This window comes from Ictidomys tridecemlineatus, chromosome 4 (genome assembly GCF_052094955.1).
Source record: "Ictidomys tridecemlineatus isolate mIctTri1 chromosome 4, mIctTri1.hap1, whole genome shotgun sequence".
Lineage (NCBI taxonomy): Eukaryota > Metazoa > Chordata > Mammalia > Rodentia > Sciuridae > Ictidomys > Ictidomys tridecemlineatus.
Window position 1 is genome coordinate 60,677,520 of NC_135480.1, and position 15,899 is coordinate 60,693,418.

Below are 15,899 nucleotides of genomic sequence, written 5' to 3' on the forward strand. Positions count from 1 at the left end.
ACATGCCTGATGCCGGTGGGATGAGGGGTTTACTCCTTCACAAGCTAAATAGGAGTAGAAATCATCCCGGTAGAGGCGGTAGAGGCGCTAGACCCACATGGTTGACCGTCTCAGGCATTTCTCTTCAATTCTACCTTTTCACAGTAGCCACAGTAATCTAATTTACAAAGGTGGCCTTAGATTTTCTGTAAAACCTTCCCAAAGGGGCTGCGGTTGTAGCTCAGTGGTAGAGCGCTTGCCTAGCATGTGTGAGGCAGGGTTCCAGGCTCAGCACCACAAAATGTGTCCATCCACATCTAATAAATAAAGCCCTCCCAAGGCTGGAGATTTCGTTTGGTGCCTAGGATGTGACCCCCAGCAGCTTAAAAAAAAAGCCTCCTGCCTTCTGTTGGGCCCTGGAAAGAGGTCCAAGTCTGTCATTCCAGATGATTCATTGCCTGGCATCTGCTTCCCACTCCATGCCATGCCCAGGGGAAATACTTCTAGTCCCCCCCATCATCTATTTTTTTTTTTTTAATACTGGGGATTGAACCTAGGGGTGCTTTACCACTGAACTACATTCTCAGCTCCTTATTTTGTGACAGGGTCTCACTGAGCCACCCAGGCTGGCCCTGAACTTGCCATCCTCTTGTCTCAAGTCTCCGTAGTGGTTGGGATTACAGACTATACCTGGTTTCACTCATTTATTAAATCAACAAATGTTTACAGTGTTTTATCTGGATAGGCAGTAGTTTAAAAAAAAAAAAAGTAAAAAGTCCTTGTACTAGTGGAGCATCCAATCTAGGATCACAGCATATTGTCTTCTGTTGTTCCCGGATCAGTTTCTTCTATCAAACTTGGAGTTCCTGAAGGACAGGAACAGGTTCTAATTCTTCTCTGTGACCCAAGCCCTAACACTTGCTTAGAGAAAACTTGAATTTTGAATTGAGTAAATTCCATTCTATCACCTTGGCTCACACCATGTCCATGTCGTCATCACAGAAGTTGGAGAAGTCACCAAACCTAGTAGCACTTGTTACTCTCAAATCAAGACCCTGGAGTTCTATACGTTTTTTGAAGGCTCCTGACAGACAGGAGGCATCTCCAGCTTGTCCCTGGGTCTGGTAACTGGAACTGCAGGTCTCAGATAACAACAGCAGCTTCAGCATCAATTATTGAAAACAGGTCCAGCTTCTTGTCTCAGGGTTACTTCCCCTAAGGACTTCCCCTCTGGTTCTGTACTCCGGTCTTCCCTAAGCAGCAGCTTCCAGCCCAGGTAAGCGGGCCTTCTGGGTTCACAAGCACACCCAGTTCACGTCCACTATCACTCATCTATTCACATCCATTCATATAGTGTTTTACCCACCTCCAACCAGGAGCTTTGCAAGGAGGCCTGCAAAGTCAGATCTGGAAGGGGAGGGTGGTCCAGAACATGGGAAAGGGACTTGGAGAAGAGGGCTGGGGGAGGGGAGTGTGTGTGATGTGTTTATGTGTATGTATGCACTTATAAAGGGAATTCTGAGAGATCACAGAGGAAGGGGAATATAAGAGAGGGAAGATAGGACTGGAGGTGAAATATAGAATCAAGGACTCCTTCCATTCCCAGGGAAGAGTAAAGGGACAGTCTGGTGTGGGAAGACATCACACTCTAACACCTTATGAAGTGTTTTGATTACCTTTACTGAAGCAGTCCACAGTGACAGTGAAGGGTTTTTGAACTACAAAGCTTTGCTCTTTTGCAACACAGTAATGGGTCAGAAGAGACCCATAGCATACCTCCACCATACTGGATAGTGGGATATGATGGGGGTATGATATCTTGGGAGGAACTGAAGAAAGAAGTCCTGAAGAAGGGGTGACTTCAGGGATGAAGGGAAATGGATTGTAGCAATGTGGAGATGGGACCAGAAGTCAGTAGTATTAAGAGTGGTATGGGGTTGGGTGCTGAACATAGACAGTATGCCATCCTTTTAGTACAGTGTTTTGGAATCATACCAACCTGGATTCAAATCCCAATTCTGCTGTGTGACTCTGGGCAAAAGACTTAATCTTCCTTAGCCATGGCTTGTAAAATGTGAGCCTAATAATTGCTAATGGCAAAGACCACGAATGACAAATTGTGGGGTGGGTTTCCCCTCCCTGCCTCCCTCCATCTCAGACCCAGGTAGGGATCATGTCCCCTGCCATTGCACTGGCATTCCTGCCACTGGTGGTAACATTGCTGGTGCGATATCGGCACCATTTCCGACTGCTGCTGCGCACAGTCTTACTGAGGAGTTTCCAAGACTGCCGGTCAGGGATGCGGATTGAAGAGAGAGCCTTCAGCTATGTGCTCACCCATGCCCTACCTGGAGACCCTGGACACATCCTCACCACCCTGGACCACTGGAGTAGCCACTGCGAGTACCTGAGCCATATGGGGCCTGTCAAAGGTCAGTGTTGCCCAGCCTTCTGCTCCAGGAAGTACCCCTAATATCTGGGATTTGTCACTGCCTTACTTGGTGAATTGGGCAGGTTAGTGACCCTCTTTGGGTCTCTTTTTTCTGATCTGGGAATGAGAGACCTGCATTAAGTCATTCATTTATCCATCAAATATTTATTGCCATGTTATTTGTACCAGGCATGTGCTAGGTGCTGGGAGAGGAGGTAGAGGCCACAATAGAACCAGCCACAAATGCTGGACTCAAAGGGAGCAAAATACACGGAAAAATAACCACGTAACTCATTGCTTTCTAATTATCTGTGTCCCAGTCTTTCTTCCCTACCAAAGATTCTACATCAGGAAAAGTGCCTGCCTGATTTATCTCAGACCTGACTCCCAGCACAAGTGCTTTCACAATCTTAAGAAATTCAAGATCACAAAGATATCCAATGAACAATAAAATGGGATGAAACAGGAAGCTTCTCAGGAGTCTCAAAGATGGGATGGTTGCTTTTGCCTGGGCTCTCCTGGAGGAAGCCACATTTGAACTGAGTCTGGAAGGATTTGTTTCAGGTTGAACAGGTGGATAGGGACAGGTGTAGAAAGGCAAAGCCAACCACAAATACAAATGCAGCATGAAGGAATGAGACAGCAATGGTTGATTCTGGGCAGTTGTTTCAGATGGCTGTTATATAGGTTATAAGTAGAAGAGCTGAGAACTGTAGCTGGAAAGGTAGGATAGGATCAGGTCTGAGAAGTTCCTAAACACCAGGGTGAGGTTCTCAAGTCCAATCCTTAAGGCTTTTAGAATCACAGGAACAGGGATTGATAAGATTATATAGATTTATATAGATGTTATATAGATTTCTAGTCTAGTGAAGACTAGACTAGCGGGAGCAGTGAGGCAGCTGTAGTTATGATCCAAGAGAAGTAGGATCTTAGGTGGTTGAAGCTGCAATGAGGCAGGTGGGCATTGAAGATATCTTTTCATAAGGAGCCCTGCATCCATCTCCCATGTCTTCTACAACAGCCCTCTCACCCTGTAGGTCAGATCCTGGTGCGGCTGGTGGAGGAGAAGGCCCCTGCTTGTGTGCTGGAGCTAGGCACCTACTGTGGATACTCCACCTTGCTTATTGCCTGTGCCCTGCCCCCTGGAGGTCGCCTTGTCACGGTGGAGCGGGACCCACGAACAGCAGCAGTAGCTGAAAAACTCATTCGCCTGGCTGGCTTCGATGAGCACAAGGTCAGCCTCCCCATGCCCCTGCCCCTGATCTTTTCTCTGCTACCCCAGGCCTTGCCCTAGCCAGGCCTCCCTTTTGAGGAATTCCCATTTAGGAAGAAGGAAGCAGCTTCACTTAGGCAGCTGGGATCCTGGAGGGTGTTTGAGCTCCTATCATCTTGTCCCAAGTCACTTGCAAATATTTTCTTCTGCATGACAAAAGTAGCAGCTACTTTTTGGAAAAGGTCTCCAAAGCCCGGCAAATATGAATCTAAATCTTAGCCTTCCTCTAGTTAGCTTTGAGTCCTTGGGCAAAGAACATATCCTCTGAATCTTAGTTTCTTTATGGGCAAAATGGAAATGACAATACTAATCCTGATTTCTTGGGTTCTAAGCACCTAGAAATGCCTAACATGAAGTAAGCCAGATCCTGGTTGGGTCCAGAGTGGGAAAGCAATTTGGCCAATCCTTACCTCCAGTACCTCCTACCCAACAGGTGGAGCTCATTGTTGGCAGCTCAGAGGAGGTGATCCCACGCCTACGAGCCCAGCACCAGCTGAGTCAGGCAGACCTTGTACTCCTGGCACATCGACCCCGGTATTACTTGCGGGACCTACAGCTGTTAGAGGCCCATGCTCTGCTGCCAGCTGCTGCAACTGTCTTGGCTGACCATGTGCTCTTCCCTGGTGCACCTCGCTTCCTACAGTATGCCAAGAGCTGTGGCCACTACCGCTGTCGGCTCCACCACACTGGCCTCCCAGACTTCCCAGCTATCAAGGATGGTATAGCCCAGCTTACCTATGCTGGACCTGGCTGAGGTCCAGGACCAGGGATATTTACCAACACTCCCTACCCCTGCCCAAACAAGGACCTCAGAACATTTATTTCCTCCCTGTTCGGAGCCTGACATGTGCTGGGCTCAGAGCTGGGGGGCATTTCTCCCTAACTTTACCTTTCCAGCCTCCACACTGACCCAAAGTGTCATATTCTATCAGGCTGCTTGTTTTCACTGGTCCCCCTCCTTCTGGAGAGATCCATGGATAGACAACAGACCATGGGCCTGAGCCCCCAACCCAGCTCTGTCACTGGTTTTCTGGGTGACTCCAGGGGAGTCTTGCCCTGCTCAGAGATTTAATCCACTCTCTTAACATTAAAGTTGCTGGCTAGGAGAGCCTCAGGGCTTCTCAGATCTGGGCTTCAGAAAGCCTCTCCTCCCTAGCCCATACCATTCTGCGTGGAATCAGAGGAAAAAGCAGAATGAGAGGCCTGAAGGAACGGCTTGGTGCCAAGTTGGGCCAGGAGAAATGACACAGGAGCTTAGGCGCAGGCTTCCCAAACCTGGCCCACTTGGCCAATTAGGTTTGCTTTATATCCCTTGAATGTCCCCTCCCCAAAGCCTAGGAAAAGATATGCACTCCTCTGGGCCCCACCAACAAATAGGGAATAGACATGGGGGGAAAGTCATTCCTGTGTCTTTATTAAAGAGAGTTAGAAAGAAACCAGACCTGGCAACCAAGGGGTGAGGTACTGACCAGGCAGGTGGGGTAGGCTCAGGCTCTGGGAATTCAAGGGCCAACTGATGGCCTAGGAGGGGTCAAGGAGACCAGGTTCTTGCAGCAGCTGAGGAAGTGCCCAAGGGTGAGCTTTTAGGCATTGGGGCCATCAGCTGGTTCTGCAGGCTGAGGGACTAGGGCAGGGATGTAGGGTAGGTTAGGCTGGCCTGGAATCGCCCTGAGGCCACCCTGCCTTGTCTACCTAGATCATCCACTGGTCCTGATCCTGTTCGTTGCCTTCCATGTCCACCTGGAGAGGAGGCTGGGTGTGGGTGGGGAGGGGCCTCAGCCAGCCTCAGCCCCAGATCTGGCCCTTGGATGAATCCAGGGTTTCTGTACCCGTTGGCCATCAATTAGGTCAGGGGCAGGGGCCCAGGAACAGAGGCCCTCCCCTACACTCCCACCTACCTCATTGACCTCTCCATCATCAGGTGACTCGTTATAGTCATTCATCTCGTCCATGTCCTGCATGTCCTCATCATCCTCTGAGTCCTCTTCACTGTCCTCATCGTCTTCATCATCCTCCTCTTCCTCATCATCATAGTGCTGGTGGGGTAGGGGAAAGCCTGTAGGCCCTACAGGGCTGCCTGGACCAGTATAACAGCTGGCCAACTTGGAAACCTCCCTCTCCCTGACCTTGCCCCCACCTTGAGTTTAGCAGGACCTTGAGTTTAGATGTTCTACAGGACCTTGGTGTTAGGCCCAATGCCCACCCCATTAAGCTCCCCTTTTTAGCATTGGCCCACTCTGAGAACCACAAATGCACCAAGTCAGAAGCAGAACATTCAGAATTAGTATAGTTGTGATCCACCCTGGGTCTCACATAGGCCCCACTTGCAGGAGCCACTCACCTCTGAGGCTGGCTTGCCAATAGGTACCAGGTTGTTGTCTTTCTCTGCGATGCTTTGAAGCTGCAGGCAAAACAGGGAGGGGAAAGCAAGGCTAGGGCCCAAGCAGGGCAGGTCAGGGACATGGGACTGGCCCACTCTGCCCTCAAGAAAACCATCAAGTGTTGGGGAAAAGCTTCTTCCCGGTTCTCAGGAAAATTCAATCCCTTTTCTCCCATTATCTGCCATGTATAAATCTGACTCAACTACTTAATCTCCTGGGCCTTGGTTTCTTCATATAATTATGGTGAAGGTGAAGTGAGATAATTAACCTAAAACACGCCATCTGCTAGGTTCTGATAAATGATTAAAATTGCTAATTCCTGTGATTTGAGGAATAGAGCTTGGGCTGAGTGTCAGAAGCCTAAGTTCTAATCTGTCCCAGAATTTCCAGGGTCCCCAGCAAATCAGGGTACCATAAAGATAAGAATTTTGGTCCCCTGATTCCCAGCCTGATTATTCCCAGTTAAGGACAAAAAAACTCTCCAGGGCAGGTCCTACAGTAAGGCTGGGTCCTGGCCAGAGGGAGTGATAGGGGATATGTTTCTGACTGTGCTATGCTTTGCTAGATCCTCACTCACCCAGGCCTGATGCTGCTGTTCCTGCTGCTGCAGCTCTGTCTCCTCCACACAAGGCCGATCCAGATTAAACCACAGTGTCTCAGTCACCCGGGGGAAGAGTGAAGGGAACAAGGTGGACATGGCTCCTAGACTGAGGGAAAGTGTTAAGTGAATGTGTTTTGTTTTAGTTTGGTTTTTATTTGGTTGTAATTTGACTTAGGGACTGGGTGGAGTGGAAGGTAGCAGGGAAACAGGCCTTCCTTCTAGGAATGAGACAGACCTGGGTTTGAGTCCTGGCTCCACCACTCACTAGGTGTTTGACTTTTGCCAAGTCACTTAACCTCTCTGGGCCTGTTTCCTCATCTGCAAAATGGGGATAATAACAATTATATCACCCTCACAGTTATTCTGGTAAATAAAATAATGGATAAATCAAATCGTAGGCTGGTTGTTCAAGGAGGTAAGAGAATGGGAGCCAGGTGTAGAGATAGAATCCAGATTTTAAACTGGTATTACAAAATTAGGGAAAGCAGGGCTCTAATGATATTTATGTCTACCCCATCCAAGCCCTAAAATTTACTTTTTGCCCCTTTATGATGGTCCATACCACACGCAACCAGTTCAAAACATTTGGGACACTAACCACTTCTTTGATGGACCCGTCAAACTGAGGGCTTGCACCACGTGCTGTCAGGGTCCAGTAAGCATTCTAAAAGGCATGAATAAATGAGTAAGCAGATGGAAGACTAAATGGATGAACTAATATTTAAGAGAACAAATCCAACTTTGTGAACTCAGCTGACCAGATAAATCCCAAAGGTTCCGATTTAAAACTTCTTAGCTCACAGACAGGAAAACTGAGACCCAGCGACAGGAAGATACTGGCTTCAGGTCACAAGGTGAGTTGGGACTTAAAACTAGTGCAGGGAAGGGATCCAGACCAGGCACCGAAAGAGGTGAGATGAAAAAAAAAAGATCTGTCTCGTTTTCTAGCTTTTGCCCTAACTTATTGACCGGCCCAAGACCAGCTGCTGGCGTTCTCTCGACCAACGCCAAGCGCGTCCACTCTTGACACCCTAGAACTAACTCAAGGACAGAGATCTTGCCTCCGAAAACCTAACAGGCCACCGCCCAGTCTTTGCTCATTACGATAATGACCGTGCGGTTGACCAACAGGAAGAAGGCAGAGGCGGGACTCGGACAGGAGTTTTCCCTTATAGGGTCGCTAATCGTGAAAGGACCGGGGTCTGGGTAGAGCCAATTAACTGAAAGAAATGCTGGGTGACAGGAAGTGACACCAATGAATGACGGGTATTGTGTGAAGGGGTGGGGCTTAGTCTTGAGGAAGCGGCCAATGAGCAGAAGCTATTTACGGTTAAAGGAATCTGAACATGGAGCTCCTGGGGAGGCAAGTCAAAGGGCTAGGTTCCCCTGGGGGAAAGAGGAAAGAAGGAGCAAGAAGACGGCCGCAGCCTCGCTTCTGTACTTACCCCGCCGGAGGCGGCAGCCGGCGGCGACCCGGAAGCGCTTCACCTAGCCTGAGCGGAAGAACCCACCAAAATCCGGGGACCCACCAAACGCATGCGTCCTTCGTGTCCTTTTGTTTCCCGCTCCCGCCCACCACACCGGAAGTGACGTTTGTGTATTAGCCGGTACAAGGTGGAGAAGGAAATTTGCGGCTCCTACCTCTTGGCACCGCCTTGCGTTCCACCCAATCAGCTTTCCATCGTGACCCGGCCAGCAAGAACCCATTTATCCCCGCCCCTTCGTGGTCGGGCCGTATTTGCGCGCTAACCGAAAGAAATGGTTACGGTCAACCTGCTTTGGTGTAAGGTCTTAGTCCTGGTGTGTCCCGGAAAATCTGCTTCTACTCCAGAGTCGCTGGGTGATCTTATGCTTCTCCTGTATGTCTTCTCGCAGACTTGGTTTCCCATTTGAACATATTCGTTATTTAATGTATGCCTTGAATAAAATTATTTGAGTCTTCACTGTATTTATTCCAGGTTCTGTTAGAAGCTGGGGATAAATCTGTGAATATGGTCACTACCCCCAAAGGCCTCACAGTACAGTGGGGATATTAGACCTGCACCTCGAGTGAATTCACTAATCTTTTAATATTGCCTGTCCAGTTGTGATATTAGAGATTACATACATAGTTGAGGTATTGGTTAGCTTCAGGCACAGCACTCTGCTGCTGGGGAATTCTGCTGTCCCTTTCGGGTCTGGACCAAATCTCAGAGGTCAATCTGGTCACCTCTTCCCCTCCTTAGTTGATGCATCTGTCTCTGCCTTCCCTTCAGACAGCTTCTGGTGGAAGAAGCCCTTTACACCCAGCTCCCATTAAACTATATCACCTGAATGATATGGACAGTAGGCCCCAGGGAGGGAACTTCCCTTACTGTTCCCCTACCTGCCCTCCTGTCTGGCCTTAAATTAGCCAAAACTCCTCCCATGACCAGGCTCTCCTGCCGCCCCCCCCCACCTCGCCAAAGATGTGCCCCTCCAGTGCTGAATCGCTGATCCTCTAAGGTCGGCCTCCATTTTCTTTTTCTTTTTGAATCCTCTTTCATTTGCTTTCATCACCTACTAGTCTCTTCAGGGCCAACAATCATCCACAGTTCCACTCCTGTCCAAGCACTCTACCACTGAGCCACAACCCCAGCCCCCAGTTGTGTAAACTTTGACCAGTCCTTTTCCTATGTCTACATTCAGTTTCTTCTTTAACCAGCATCATAATCTGCCCAGCCTTCCTCCTGTCCTAGGCTGCTGTGAGATTTGAATGAGATTAACAGCTGTTCAACAAATTAAAACCTATGATGGACATTTAGTTCATTTAGTAATTTTCTTCAATATTTATTCCTCCCCTCCCACCACTTTTGTTTCCTTTCTGCTAAAAAGAAGCAGGATATAATGAATAAGATGCCAGTTTTAGACAGCCACACCAAACTCTTATTAAATATCTCCTCATTTTCCTTGAGGCATCCTGTGTGCTCAGAAACTTAAGGTCTAAGAAGAAATCATTTGGTTTTCCAAAATGCACACCTCTTTCCATTGATTTGTCCTTTACAACCATTGTACTCATTTTTTGTTTACTTACACTAAATAAATTTCTACAATAGAAGGGGAAAAAAAAAAAAAGCTTTTCAAGAGGAGAGTACAGTGCCTAATGAAAGTGATTATGTTGCCAAGCCACTCCATAAGTCCAGTGGCTTGGGAGGCAAGACGATCACAAGTTCAAACCCAGCCTCAGCAACTTACCAAGATCCTGAGCAATTTAGTGAGAACCTGTCTCAAAATAAAAAGGGTTGGCCAGGCGTAGTAGCCCACCCCTGTAATCCTAGAGGCTCAGGAGGCTGAGGCAGGAGGATCATGAGTTCAAAGCCAGCCTCAGAAACTTAATGAGGTCCTAAATAACTTAGCGAGATCCTTCTCTAAATAAAATATTAAAAAGGGTTGGAGCCATTGCAGTGGCACCTGCCTGTAATCCCAGTGGCTCCAGAGGCAGGAGCATTGAGAGTTCAAAGCCAGCCTCAGCAATGGCAAGGCGCCAACCACCTCAGTGATACCCTGTCTAATAAAATACAAAATAGATCTGGGGATGAGACTCAGTGGTTGAGTTCCCCTGAGTTCAATCCCTGGTAACCCCTCAAAAAAAAAATTAAAAACAGATTTTCATTATAGAATAAAATTTGCTTTCTTGGAAACATCCACCCTTTTCATTCATTCATTCAACAAATACCTATTGAATGTTAATATGTAGATTCCATCACATATTCTAAGTAGTGACTATACAATAGTAAACAAAATAGATCAAAGAGTCCCTAATCACGAACTTCCATTTTAATGAGAGAGATAAACAATAAAGGAGCTAGATAAAATAGTTTTAAGACTGTAGTAAATACTGAGGGAGGAAAAAGAAGTGAGAATAAAATATTGTTGGGGAGGTGTGTTAGATGGGCAAGCCACTGATGTCACTGCAAGGTATTGAGTAAAGGTCTGAAGGAAGACATAGACTTCTGATATTTGGGGAAGGTTATTTCAGAGACAGCAGCAAGTGCAAAGCAGGAACCGAATAGCTATGACCTTGCAGGTCCTAATAAGAACTTTTACTTTGTGTTGGGGAATCAGCAAAGGGTTGTTAGCAGAGAATCCATATAATCTGATTTCCATTTTAATAGAGATATTTTGTTCTATGAACAATAGATTTGGGACAAGGATACAATGTTGGGGGCAGGGAGACCAGTTAGGAGCCCATTATAATAACCCAGGAGAAGTAGATGAAAAGTGGCTGAGTTTTTAGTTTATTTAGAAGAGAAGGTAGACACAAGATTTGCTGATAGGATCAGAGGATCAGAGGGAGAAGCAAGATTTTTGGCCAGAACCACTAAATTATTGGTATTACTATTTTTTGAGATGGGAAAGCCTAAGGAGGTGCTTTTTTGTGTGGGAGCATTATCTGAAGCTCAATTTTGGGGTGAGTTATGGTTTAGATATTAGGTGTCCTCCAAAAGTTCATATATGAGAACAATACAAGACGATTTAGAGGAGAAATGATTGGATTATGAGAGTCTTAACCCAATTGGTGAATTCATCCCCTGATGGCATTAGCTGAGTGGTAACTGAAGGCCAGTAGGGTGTGGCTGTAGGAACTGGGTCCCTAGGTGCCTGCCTTTAGGGTATATATTTGGTATCTGGCAAGTAGAATTTCTGCTTTCTGATCATCATTTGAGCTGCTTGCCTACACCACATTCATCTGCCATGATGTTCAGCCTCACCTCATAGCCCAAGAAATGGAGCCAGCCACCTATGGACTGAGGCCTCTGAAATTGTGAGCCCCCAAATAAACTTTTCCTCCTCTACAATGTTCTGGTTGGGTCTTTTAGCCACAGCAGCAAAAAAGCTGACTAAAATAGGATGTATTGAGTTTGAGATGGCCATTAGAAATGTAGAGAGTACATGAAGGTATATGGATATGCACATCAAAAGAGAGATCTGGGGGGCTGGGATTGTGGCTCAGAGGTAGAGCGCTTGTCTAGCATGTGCGGGGGCCCTTGGGTTCGATACTCAGCACCACATAAAAAACTAAACGAGTGGAATAAAGATATTGTGTCCAACTACAACTAAAAAAATAAATATTAAATAAAAAGAGAGATCTGGGTTGGATATATTAATTTGGGAGTCATTGTTGAGCCAGGATGCAAAGAAAAGACCACCAACTCCAATTTTAAACCAAATTAAAGGGCTGGGGACGTGGCTTAAGCGGTAGCGCGCTCGCCTGGCATGCGCGCCACCCCGGGTTCGATCCTCAGCACCACATACGAACAAAGATGTTGTGTCCGCCCATAACTAAAATAAATAAATTAATTAATTTAAAAAAAAAAAGAATTAGGCTGGGTTGATCAGTCATCAGCACATAGATGATGTTTAAAGCCATGAGACTAGATGAGATCACAAAAGGAGGCAGTGTAGATGGAAAATAGTTTCCCCTGATATTAAGCATTTGAGTAAACTAGGAGAAGCAGCAAACCAGATGGAGGAAGAAGGCCAAAAAGTTTAAAAAACCAGGCAAGATGGGCGGTATCCTGGAAGCCAAGTAAAGAAGGGTATCAGGAAGAAGGGAGAGATCTAACACGGCCCAGTTCTGTACAAGATTGTGTTTCTTTTTGTTTGCTCAGCTGACCATGAGCTCCTTGAGGGTAGAGACTGAATGGTTTCTATGTCCCCAGGGCCAGGCCTGACCTCTGGATACTTCATCTGCTCCTTCAGTGATCTATTCCTCCAGCATCTTCTCCTCTGTTCCTTTTTCTTACAGGATTCCCACCTCAGGCATACTTTGCATCCTATCCTTCTTGACATCTCTGATCTGCTGTAAATTACCCAGTAACCTAGAGTTTCTTTCCACAGTCCTCAGCCAAGTTCAACAAGTCATGGTGACTAATTAGCTGGTGACATTTATTGAGTGTCAACTGAGTACCAGACACCTTGTTAAACCCTGGGACAGAGTGATGAAGCAGAAAAAAAAAATCTATGTCCTAGAGAAAAATACAGGCTAGGGAGGACTAAGACAATTATAGAAGAGGGTGGTGTTAAAAATCAATGTATGTAGAGTAAGCTGTAAGAACACAGTGAAGGAGAGATGAATGAGTTCTGGACAAACTAAGTTTAGACTTTTGTTCCAGAGAAGGAAACATTTGTGTGGGCCTTGAGTGATGAGTAGGAGTTAAGCCTACTGGTAGACAAGTTGGAGAAGGGGGTGCACAAAGAAGCACATTACATTCAAGGACATGGAGAACTGTGAGAATCCATTTGGACAGAATTAGATACATGTGGATGAAGAAAGACCCAGATTGGGAAAGGGCCTTAGTGGTACAGATATGGAGTAGACAGAATGGGACCTAAGTATCCTGAGTGTTAGCTCTGTTACTAACTTGCTGGGGACCCCAGGTAGGTCCCTCCCCATCCCCCAAGCTACCACTTTCTCTAACATACTATCCTATGTCTCCTGCTCTACTGTGAGGCCCTTGAAAAGATTCCCAGGCCTGGCCCTTTCTATTCTAAAATTTTACCTATCTCTTCTTTCTATTGTACATAAACAGGGCCTAGAAAACTGAAGGCAGGGATAGGATGGGAATTTCCCAACAGTCAGAAATAAATCCAGAACTCTCTGGCTGGAGATGGAAACTCATGACTCTATGCAGAGAATTCTCCAGGACCAGGAAGGAGGGCCAGGGCTGAGTGGTGTGAATTTAATACCAATTTGAAATGCTTACTTACTCATCCCATTGGCCCTGAGTATTATAGCTGGGCCCTGGTAGGGGACAGAGGAAAGTGTCACAGTCACCATCTTTCAGTCATAAAGAGGGTTGTTTGCTTTCCAAGGGGCTTTCAGCTTCCTCTCATCCTCACCTCAGCCCTGGGAATCCTGCCCCCCTTTAACAGAGGAGGAACTTAAGACTCAGAAACATGAAGTGGCTCATCTGAGCTGAAGCTATAATTCAAGAATGTTATTCATTCCACAGATCTTTTTTATGGGTCACTTGTTCAGTGATGAGGATCCACAGAGGAATCAGATTTAAGTTATAATCTTCTGAGGGTTCCCAATCTTATATGGGAGGCATAAAGTAAATCATTAGGCCTTGGAGGGCAGATTTCCACGTGATTCATCTCTATTTCCCCAGCACCTAGCACAATGCCTAGAGAAGAGTAGCCACTCAATAAGTGTTTTTTTACAGTATATGTTTCCTAATGAATTGACTTTTCCATTGGTTCATGTTCATTAATTCATGTGATGAATGCTGTAATGGAGATTGGTTAAGAAAAGAGAAGAGTGGGAACATTGAGAAATGAAGGGCAACACGTGGGAGGGGAATGGAGAAGGCTCCTCAGAGGAAATGAGACCTGCAAGATAGTGGAGTCAGGAAAGGGCATTTCAGTCTGGAGCGGACAAGGCCTGAAAGAATGTAGTGTACTCAGGGTAAGGCTGAGGCCCTGCTGTGTCATCTCTTTCGCAAAAGGCACTGGGAGAGAAACAGAACCAAGGGACAGTGAGTGCCCTGTCCTCAAAGGATGACACATAACCCTGAAGGAGGATGAAGAGACATTGAGAAAGTCTGCCTTAAGCAGGGGAGACTCCAGCTGTGCCTTGAAAGGATGCCTCAGAGTCAGACAAACAGGAGGAGGAAAGAAGAGACATTTCAGGTAGAGAGGGATCCCTGGACAGGCACCAGGCTGTGGGGGAGTGAGGAGAATACCCCGGCAGGAAAACAAGTATGAGGAGGAATGCTGCATGGAACTGGAGAGCTCCATGGAACAGGGAGGGCTGGCCTGGAGTGCCCCTGGGGAATAAGGTTCTCCTCTGTCTCAGGGTCACTGGACTTTTCATTTATTGTCTGTCTTTGAGGACTCTCTGGATCTGACTTGAGTTTAAGATGAATAGATGATTTAGAAGGGATGTCTATGGATTCTCTTTCAATTCTCCAGAATGCCAGCCCCAGGATAGGTGCTCTAGCCAGGATCCTATTTGCATGATGGGTTTGCATATATTTGCTTACTGCAGCTAAGGTTTTCTCACTCTTACTGAAGCAAAAATAGACAAAAAGACAGGTCCTGGAGATCAGGCTATGGACAGATATCATCCCTCTTCCATCTGGTCTCAGATTGCACTTCGGGCATTTAATAACATCCGCCCTGCTCTGATCTCCAGCAAACCCTACACTGTGGAACTCCCTCAGAAGCAGAAATGGTGGGTGGAGATCAGACAGTTCCTGCCTGCCTGACCACCCGCCTGGCAAATTCTCCCAATCTAGTAACAGGTAGTTACAGCCTCAGGGCCTGGCTGTCCACCAATTCGTGTTCCTGGGTTCCGCCCTTTGCTTCCATTTCCTGGGCATTTCCAGGCAGGTCTGCCTGTTTCCTCCTACTCTTGAGTACTAGCTTTTCACAAAAACCACCCTTTATTCCTAAATAGCAAACATTCACAGTTTCACCAACTCTCTCCCTGTACCACCCACTCCCTGCACTCCAGGAATCTCGATTCTTTTTCCTCCACCCCTCACATCTAATCCCATCACTTACGGTTATATATATTTTGTAACAGTTTTTAAAATAAAAAAAGACTAAAGGGGCTGGAGTTGTAACTCAGTGGTAGAGCACTTGCCTCGCAAGGATGAGGCACTGGGTTCAATCCTAGCACCACATAAAAACAAATAAAGGCACTGAGTCCATATACAACTAAAAAAAGGTTTTAAAAAGACTATAAAATAATATTAAAAGAAATTAACATATGTAGGAGGTAACTTCTTTTTAATTTTTTTAGTTGTAGATAGACACAATATCTTTATTTTATTGATTTATTTTTTATGTGGTGCTGAGGACCCGATCCAGTGTCTCACACGTGCTAGGCAAGCATCCTACTGCTCAGCCTCAGCACCTAGGAGGTAACTTCTTAGACATGAAATTGCTAGGTTGAAGAATACCTACATTACGAACGCCCTAGCCCCATTACTAAAGATTGAACCCAGGGACTATGGAGGCTACATCCCCAGCTCTTTGTATTTTTTATTTTTAGACAGGGTCTTGCTAAATTGCCTGGCTTTGAACTTGGGATCCACCTGCCTCAGCCTCCTGAGTCGCTGGGACTCCACTGCTCCTGTGCATCACTGCTCCTGGCCATTAATACCTTTTAGAGATAGCAAATTGCTCTCCAATGTACACTCTCACCAATGACAGTGACTATTTTCCAGAATCTCATCAATACACAGAATTATCAAAGATCTTGAT

The 15,899-nt window shown here is 46.4% G+C and overlaps 2 protein-coding genes across 12 annotated transcripts; one reads left to right on the forward strand and one right to left on the reverse strand.

Moving 5' to 3' along the window:
* Positions 1 to 668: 668 nt before the first annotated feature.
* Anapc15 (anaphase promoting complex subunit 15) lies at positions 669 to 8,250 on the reverse strand. 11 transcript variants are annotated; one of them, XM_021725055.3, is made up of 7 exons: positions 8,111 to 8,247; positions 7,264 to 7,329; positions 6,901 to 6,983; positions 6,642 to 6,771; positions 6,025 to 6,084; positions 5,582 to 5,719; positions 669 to 845 (listed from the first exon to the last, which is right to left on the reverse strand). In XM_021725055.3, exons 4-7 carry the CDS (start codon positions 6,759 to 6,761, stop codon positions 831 to 833), a joined length of 333 nt encoding a protein of 110 aa, XP_021580730.1. In that variant the 5' UTR covers positions 6,762 to 6,771; positions 6,901 to 6,983; positions 7,264 to 7,329; positions 8,111 to 8,247; the 3' UTR covers positions 669 to 830. The 11 variants fall into 11 exon arrangements, with proteins under 11 accessions (XP_021580730.1, XP_077902748.1, XP_013213181.1 ...); XM_078046622.1 differs by lacking the exon at positions 669 to 845 and adding an exon at positions 5,077 to 5,435 and having other exon boundaries at positions 6,642 to 6,766; positions 8,111 to 8,248; XM_013357727.4 differs by lacking the exon at positions 669 to 845 and adding an exon at positions 5,077 to 5,435 and having other exon boundaries at positions 8,111 to 8,248.
* On the forward strand, positions 1,424 to 8,613 carry LOC120889646 (transmembrane O-methyltransferase). Its single transcript, XM_040284890.2, has 3 exons — positions 1,424 to 2,411; positions 3,448 to 3,644; positions 4,117 to 8,613. The coding sequence occupies exons 1-3, from the start codon at positions 2,153 to 2,155 to the stop codon at positions 4,435 to 4,437; spliced, it is 777 nt and encodes a 258-aa protein (XP_040140824.1). The 5' UTR covers positions 1,424 to 2,152; the 3' UTR covers positions 4,438 to 8,613.
* The last annotated feature ends 7,286 nt before the right edge of the window (positions 8,614 to 15,899 follow it).

What these genes read in the sequence shown, in the direction of transcription:
- LOC120889646 (XM_040284890.2), top strand. Translation starts at nt 2,153, where the DNA reads ATGTCCCCTGCCATTGCACTGGCATTCCTGCCACTGGTGGTAACATTG. An exon ending in CCATATGGGGCCTGTCAAAG is followed by an intron (nt 2,412 to 3,447) that starts GTCAGTGTTGCC and finishes CTCACCCTGTAG; the next exon opens with GTCAGATCCTGGTGCGGCTG. An exon ending in CTGGCTTCGATGAGCACAAG is followed by an intron (nt 3,645 to 4,116) that starts GTCAGCCTCCCC and finishes CCTACCCAACAG; the next exon opens with GTGGAGCTCATTGTTGGCAG.
- Anapc15 (XM_013357732.4), bottom strand. Translation starts at nt 6,761, where the DNA reads ATGTCCACCTTGTTCCCTTCACTCTTCCCCCGGGTGACTGAGACACTG. An exon ending in AACAGCAGCATCAGGCCTGG is followed by an intron (nt 6,085 to 6,641) that starts GTGAGTGAGGAT and finishes TTTTGCCTGCAG; the next exon opens with CTTCAAAGCATCGCAGAGAA. An exon ending in TTGGCAAGCCAGCCTCAGAG is followed by an intron (nt 5,720 to 6,024) that starts GTGAGTGGCTCC and finishes CTACCCCACCAG; the next exon opens with CACTATGATGATGAGGAAGA.